General features: G+C 39.6%; 1 protein-coding gene across 2 annotated transcripts; it reads left to right on the forward strand.

Annotated features, from left to right (window-relative positions):
* LOC138019224 (guanylate-binding protein 4-like) lies at positions 1-7,115 on the forward strand. Of its 2 annotated transcripts, none has more exons than XM_068865946.1 (6): positions 1-130; positions 1,231-1,403; positions 2,359-2,516; positions 3,097-3,269; positions 5,128-5,317; positions 6,816-7,115. In XM_068865946.1, the coding sequence occupies exons 2-6, from the start codon at positions 1,241-1,243 to the stop codon at positions 7,098-7,100; spliced, it is 969 nt and encodes a 322-aa protein (XP_068722047.1). In that variant the 5' UTR covers positions 1-130; positions 1,231-1,240; the 3' UTR covers positions 7,101-7,115. The 2 variants fall into 2 exon arrangements, with proteins under 2 accessions (XP_068722047.1, XP_068722046.1); XM_068865945.1 differs by having other exon boundaries at positions 10-144.
* The last annotated feature ends 433 nt before the right edge of the window (positions 7,116-7,548 follow it).

Genomic DNA, 7,548 nt, shown 5'->3' on the forward strand with positions numbered 1-7,548 from the left:
CGCTTTCAGTTTTGATCTAGCAAGGAATTTATTCATTTCAAAGGAACACAATCCTAGCCGAACAGTTTATCTTCGATTCCCTTGGACAACAATCAGGAAGGAAAAAGAGCTAACTGGTCTTTCAGAGAAGGTTGGCAAGAAAAAGTATTAGTCGCTTGTTTTACCGTATTAATTGATTACAGTTTTGATCTTTCCCTTCTCCATCTTAACCGACGCGAAAATAATTTCATGCATATCCATTCTAGCCGCAAGGGACGTCTGTTACGCAGAAGTTATGAAAAGCCTACGCATGTATAAGTTTCGTTCTTTTGATCAGGGGCACCCAACGTCAATTTTCGGAAAATATCTGTTCGGAAGACGATTTGAGATCTAGAATTTTCGGAACATTTGTTGTAAAATTTATTGCTTGCCTGCCTGTCCTAGGATTTTCGAACATCTAAAAAATGGTATAATTGCCCATTTTAAACGGATTTTTTAAATTTTTGGGAGCCTTTTTTCTGGCTAAAATTTTCGAAAACGTAAGTTTTGATCCCTAAAAGTTTCGGACCACTAGACTTTCAGCTAGGAAATCCGAACAGATGAAAAATTTTTAGGGGATAAAAATATGCCTATATCTACAGTTAAAATACTAAAATAGGTTAAACAATGCTATGTTTAAGTGGTTTTGAACTATATTCTCGCTGGGTGCCCCTGTTTTGATATTCACTGAGAGCTTTACCCTGACTTTCAACAAAGGCACTATAACCAGTCGAGATAAGTCGAAATAAACTTGGATTCAGTCGATACAGGCGATAGCTAGCTATAAGCTAAAAATCAGCACTGAGAGTTAATTAAAGCTCATACAAGTGTTAAATTCTAAATAAAGATAGCCAACGAGAGCTAGAACTTCATTCCATACATATTAAATTCAAAATTCGCCGAATAACTGCTTTGTGACTCTCGCCTAAAAGTGGCTTTTCACTATTTAGTTTCGGTTTCTTCCTTCCGGCTTTCTTTCGGTTAACATACAAAACTGACTCTGCCTGCAAAATACTTAGGTGATGAAGATCGTTGGAGATATTGCTGTTTCGGCACTAAAAAGCGACCATGTAGACGGACTGTGCGATTTCATCATATTTTGATTTTCTTTGCCTCTCGGATGAATTGGAAATATTTTCGAGAGGATCTGTCTTTAAAATACTGAGCGCTTGAGAGGCAAGTCGCTGATCAATGGTTTTTTTGTTACCAAAGGCTAGGAAATATGGCATCCAGAAGAAATACCGCCGACGACATAGCGATTCCTCTTTGCCTTCCCAACAACTGCCGTTGGAATGCAGCTACTGGTAATTACGACAAAACAGGGGAACAACGACGTTCACTTTACGTTGTTGAGCCAGCTCTCCGAAAACTCAGGACTGTGAAAGGTAACTTCATTACAGATATTATATGCCGTAAAAAAATTAAAATAAATCTATCAGTGCCGGACGGAAAATTAACTTAGAGTTAAGAGTTGGGTGTCTTATGTAAGTAGCAAGATAGTTGATTTCCATCAGAGGCAAGTAGTTTATGGACTCGTGATTAAAATAAAAAGAAGTGACGCTTCAGGTTTCTGCGTGTGTAAGGCCCGCGCAAACGGCTTCACATGATTTGCTTCACTGACAATCGTTCGATTTTGTTGAACGCTGTTGACCAGTGGGGTGGCAAACAGTTTCAACACATCATCAACATTTGATCATGCAACAAAGGTCTCTCAATGGCGTACTATGTCTGTATCCATAGTAACAACCGCGGGTTGAATACCAGACCTCTCGTGAAGCGATTAGTGCGCACACGCATACGGAAGGTGGCAAACAATCTCGTCTCCAGAATCCGCTTTTCTTTTGGTCAGCACCAAGACCACAGACTCTGGCCACTTCCAATTTATGCGCAGTCGTAGAGAAGGTTCATTTTTGTAACCGTTGCCAACCAGTGTTGTCTCAAATTTCGGATCATGCGTAGACGAACCCGCAGTCCATCATTTGCGGCCAGCCCAGAGTCCATGTTCTTGGTGCTGACCAAAAGAAAAGCGGACTCTAGGGACGAGACTGGGTGGCAAACGGCTTCCACTTCATTCAACATTCGTAATAACAAAATCAATTCTGAGTGGCTGTTTAAGCAAAGTTTAACGCATTTCAACTCATTCAACATCGCCTTCAACTTCGATTCGACATGTTTACAACACGGTTGAAAGGGAGAGGGGGGGTGGGGGCAAACGGTTGCGAGATTTCTCCGAGTACTCTGATATTCCTCTGTCAACATAAGGATTTGGTATGTGTTGATTTGATTTGATTTCTTCATAAAAAGTTCAAACTTTATTTTTCATTAACTTTCAATATTTAGGTCCAGTATGTGTTGTGTCAATTGCCGGCCCGTACCGAAGGGGAAAGTCATTCATTTTAGGCGAAGCTTTTGACCAGCCAGACGTTTTTCCTTTGGGGCACTACTTCGATCCTGAAACAATGGGAATATGGATGTGGATTGTGCCTCAAAAGTGTCGGGTAATGATGAGGATATTTTTGTCTTTATTCTTGCTTCTGTGACCTTACAATACAAGTAGAATGAAGGTAATTTAAAATCCGCGCATGTCAAGTAGAGTTACCAGGCCCTCGAGGTTTAAATTTCGTTCAAATGTTTTACTTTTCACTGCCGTCAATCAGTTTTAGCGGAGCGGCCTTGTGGTTGGCTGAATGTCATGCACTCATGCAAAAATTTGATTGACAGTAGTGAAGAATGCCACCGTTGACCAGAATTCAGTAAGAAAATGAAAGGCTCAAAGAATTGAGTAACCGTAGATTTTTTATTGATAAACGAGCTGCTATTTGCATTCCAATTCAGCTCACTTAGAGGAGAATAGTGGGATCCCAGTTTTTGGTCATTGTAACGGTGGGGCTTCATAAAGCGAACCAAACACGAGCAACAACAACAAACAAGAGTTTTAATGGCCTCTCCAACCAAAAACACATGGTTGACTGTATCATGTGCCCGGGTGCCACAGGCATACCATGGCAGTCATTACCATCCGTTAAATTTAACAGTACGTGCAGTAGAATTTCAGAAATGTGTTGACTTGCTATGTAGCTTTCCAATGGCCAAGAGTGTACAGTGGTGCTTCTGGATTCCGAAGGAATCGATGCAGTCGTTGGAGAGGGCTTAGACGACCACCAAATCTTCACTCTTACGGTCTTGCTGGCTTCCGTGATGATTTACAATTCCACTGGCGTACCAACGAGACACGATCTTGATGGCTTAGAGTATCCTTTCTTAAGTCGAGGGTGAGAAGTATTGTATTGTCACAAGTTCAAAAAAGATGAAAGACACTTAAAGTTAATTAAAAAATATGTTTATCATTCAGAAACCTTGGTGTTAATGCTTCGAGATAAGACTTGAGGATAAAAACTCGAAATCAGGCTTCGTATAAAATCCGTGTATGGAGAAGAGTATACAATTAGAAGCTTACTAAATAGCTCATAGACTGAAGTTATAGTTCGTCATTTTCGTGCAAATCACTTAAGGAGACTCAAACCAGTTTTAACACTTTCAAGAAAGTGAACTATTTGGAAGGATTGAATGTACCCAGTTGTTTCACATAAAGATGAATGTTAATGTACCAAATGAATCACCAATAATGGCTTAACAAGATGCATTCATTGATGTGACGTAATAGATTACCATGACAACAAAAAAGCCATCTAGATGCGCCCTATGTTTTGTTTTTAAACGATTTTATTTGACAAACGAACTCGGTAACCTCAATTTTTTTTGCTGAAAAGTGATTGGTCAGCTAAGATGAAACTCTCTGTAAAGTTCTAAAAAATTCTCTGGAGCGGATATAGAGACACCTTAAAATTTTCCAGTTGTGAACGTGGCTATGCATCTGCTCCAGAGAATTTTTTCTAGCTTTTTAGAGAGTTTTATCTTAGCCTGCTGATCACTTTTCAGCAAAGGGGCTCACTTAGTTAGGTTTAATTTTTTGAGATATAATCGTTTAAAGGCGAAATATAGGGCGGCGTTTTTAGATAGCTCTTTTGTTGCCATGGTAACATTTTCGTCATATTAACAAGTGTATCTTGTTAAGCAATTATTAATGTTTCATGTGGTATCATAACATTGCCTTAATGTAGTTAATCCGTCAATTAAGACATTCCCTCCAAATTGTTGAAACTGCGAATTTGAGCCACTTAAACATCAGTGTATCCCTCGCATGAAATCATCAAAACTAAATAGGAAAAGAAACTTACTCAGATGGATAAAGGGATTTAGAAACTGTGGTGGTTCGTCGGTGGGGAAATGGGTTTATCAACTGGATTGATATAGTAAATTGACCACCGTAGAGAAATTTGAAAGAGATCGTTTCGTGCGTTAATCTTTAACTTCGTCAGAGCGAATTAGGGAAATATGAGTTGTTAGCATTTCACATGTAGTGAACGATAGAGCTACGTTATTGATGGGGATATAGTAACGTAGATAACACGAATAAATAAGTTGAAAGAAAAGCGTTCGTTAATTCTGTGGGGAGTGAGGGAGCCGATTTGAAAAATGAATCTTTGTTCGGCCTTTTTTTTTCGGCTTTCAATGATGCTCGGATGCAGGGAAAGGCGGCTGGTCACCATGTGTTGGCTAGTGTTTCATTATCAGTTCAAATTTGCTGCCTCACTAATCACGGAATGAACAAACGCTTTTCTTTCAAATAATTTATTCTCCTTATTACCCACGTTGCTATATCCCACCAATAGCGTAGCTCCACCTTTCATTGTATAAGCGACAACAACTCATAATCCCCAAATATGGCAGCTTTCAAATTCAGCTCTATGTACGGTGGTCAATTTACCCTGTCAACCCAGCTGATAAACGCATTTCTGTGTTACTCAGATGGAGGTGAAATAGAAAAGGAAAAGAAAAAGGTTTCAAGCTTCTTAGAAATTAGGGCACCAAATTCGCATGCAGATGTTCTATAAGTAACGGATTCGTCCAATCGCCTCTGACATAACTTTGTCGGTGAGAGTTACGAACTTTGCCGCGCTTCATGATCACCAACAGGTGAGTCCTTCTATTATTTGAATACACGGTCCCGAAAGCTTCACTCATTTGTTTACTTTAACGAGTTTTTAGCTTTATTGTCAAATTGTCGGAGCGCATTAAACTTCGCTCAAGCAACGACGGAAAGCCGAGCACGGGGGCTCGCCGAAAAGACACTGAGTTCTTCCATAAAACCTTTCCGTTCTTCGTGTGGCTTCTCAGAGACGTGACACAAAGCATCCCGCCAGATTGCAAGGACATCAAAGAGTATTTCTTAAAGCGGGTAGGACATAATAGGTACTGTTAGTGACACTTGTCCTTGCAAAATATGCAAACGTGGATTATAAACTACTCAAGGAAGTACAGCTTGTTTTAAATACTACTTCTAAAGGGGCTGTTTCACAAAAGTTATTCAAATTCAGCCACTGGGAACTGGCAGCCAAATCAAAGCGAAACGTAAAAACAGCTTCTTAAAGCATTGATTGAAAACAGCAAATACAATAAGAGGCAGGGATGGACAACATTAGAGAAGATTAAAATGGTTGCAATTAGGATTTTAGAGAACTGTTCAGACTAACGCTTTTTCAAGTTTCACCTCTGTTGAATGAAATAACTTAAACTAGTAGATCACTTCTCCATTAAGTTTATCTTTGTTGTTTGTAACTTAAATTATGTTTGGTCGACAGACTTTTTTTGAAACTAAGCTTTGAGTTGTGTTGTTTGAAGTAATTTCTGTGTTAAACCGGTTAGGTTGCATAGGATGCCTTTTGAGGGCACCCATGAAAAGGGCTATGAACCGGCCCAACCTGTTAAAGAATCACCCACTGTTTTTAAAGACTAGGGGGTTCTATATAGACTACCTTTTATGACATGACGCGACGAGAAATGATGTGACCTGACGTGCATGTCATGCCATGCCATGCAAAAAATGACGTGACCTGACAAATCCGACTGACCAGAATACATTAACTCCCTGATAAGTCTCGTACTCTTCGATCATCTTCCCGCCCTCTTTTAGCACCACCCACCCATCCCGTCTTCTAGAACTCGCTCGTATGGAGACCGTGCTTGTGAATGCTCTGCACCTTCTCTCTGTGACTCCCTACCTGAACAAATAAGATCATCATTGTCTGCATTTACATTTAAAAGTAACCTTTAGACATTCTTCTTCCGAGGACATTACGACCTATTTGTTTTTAAATTTAGTGTTATTTTATCTTAATAGTATATACATGTACCATAAGTTAGTTTAGTCCTAGTTGATGTTATGGCGCATTGAGTGTCAGCAGAAGCTCAGTACCTTGAAACATGAACTCTGGTTCAAAACTGGGGTTTTTTGAGTTTAAAAATTTCCTTGTTAGGATTCAACGTACCTCGTGCATTTTCCCGCGCGTGCACCTTCGATCTTATATTTGTCCATATTTGGGCATAAAATTGGTGTCCTAAAATCGCCAGCTTTGCTCCAAGGAAAAGAGTTGCAAGTTACACTCTTCAAGTGATAAGTACTTATTTCTTCTTCTTCTTCTTCTTCTTCTTCTTCTTCTTCTTCTTCTTATTATTATTATTATTATTATTATTATTATTATTATTACTATTATTACATTGCATGACATGTTATATGACCCACCAATAAATAATCATAGTCACGTAACAGACTGAGTGAAGAAGAAGATTGTCCGCATTCGCCATTGGGATAAGTTTGTTTCCTTTACTTTGTTCTGTGACTTGCATTTACAGTTATAAATCAAAGCTTTTTTTTTCTATTTCGAACTTTCTTTAAGGTATTTAAAGACCAAAGGCAGTCCGTCGGGGATAACGCTCAGAAAGTTGCTGAGAGCATACTGCGTTTTTTTCCTGGATTTCAAGCATTTAGCCTGCCTCCGCCAAGCGATGATGACGAATTGCTGAGAAACATGAACAGCAATAAAAGCAGATTGAATCCCCGTTTTCTCAGCGGATTAAAACAATTCAAGCAATTATTGCGCTCAGTATTGATACCAAAATACAGCCCCAATGATGGTGAAATTGTAACAGGTGAAGGTATGTGTGAAATTACGTGCCAGTAATGATTTTAGCGTCATCAGCCTCTTCTCCAAAGCGAGGTTTGGCGACAAATGCTTCGGTAAGATCTGAAATTCTCTCTCTCCTCACTTGATTTACCGGCTGCTCTCACTTAACCTCTTTGGGTACATAAGGCCTCCCAGCAAGGTCGACCCATCAAGTTGTCTTGTCATTGGCACCAAATACCACCCCTCTCCCACTCCACTAGAATCGTTCTCGCGGATGACCTGGATTAGTCCTTGTCAACTGCATTTACATTTACCATTTAAGTTGGTCGCTTTATACAGAGCATTTTAGACTGCACTGCATCCGCTCTAATAACTGGAAAGGGCTCAGTTGGTTAAACATCGTAGGTGGACCAACACTCATGGTTCTAAATAACTGCGGAGAAATAGTTGCCTTCGAGTAACTTCATCCAGAAATGGTTAGATTTTCAGCTGGTCTCGACTTAAG

This window comes from Montipora capricornis, chromosome 10 (assembly GCF_036669925.1).
Source record: "Montipora capricornis isolate CH-2021 chromosome 10, ASM3666992v2, whole genome shotgun sequence".
Taxonomy (NCBI): domain Eukaryota; kingdom Metazoa; phylum Cnidaria; class Anthozoa; order Scleractinia; family Acroporidae; genus Montipora; species Montipora capricornis.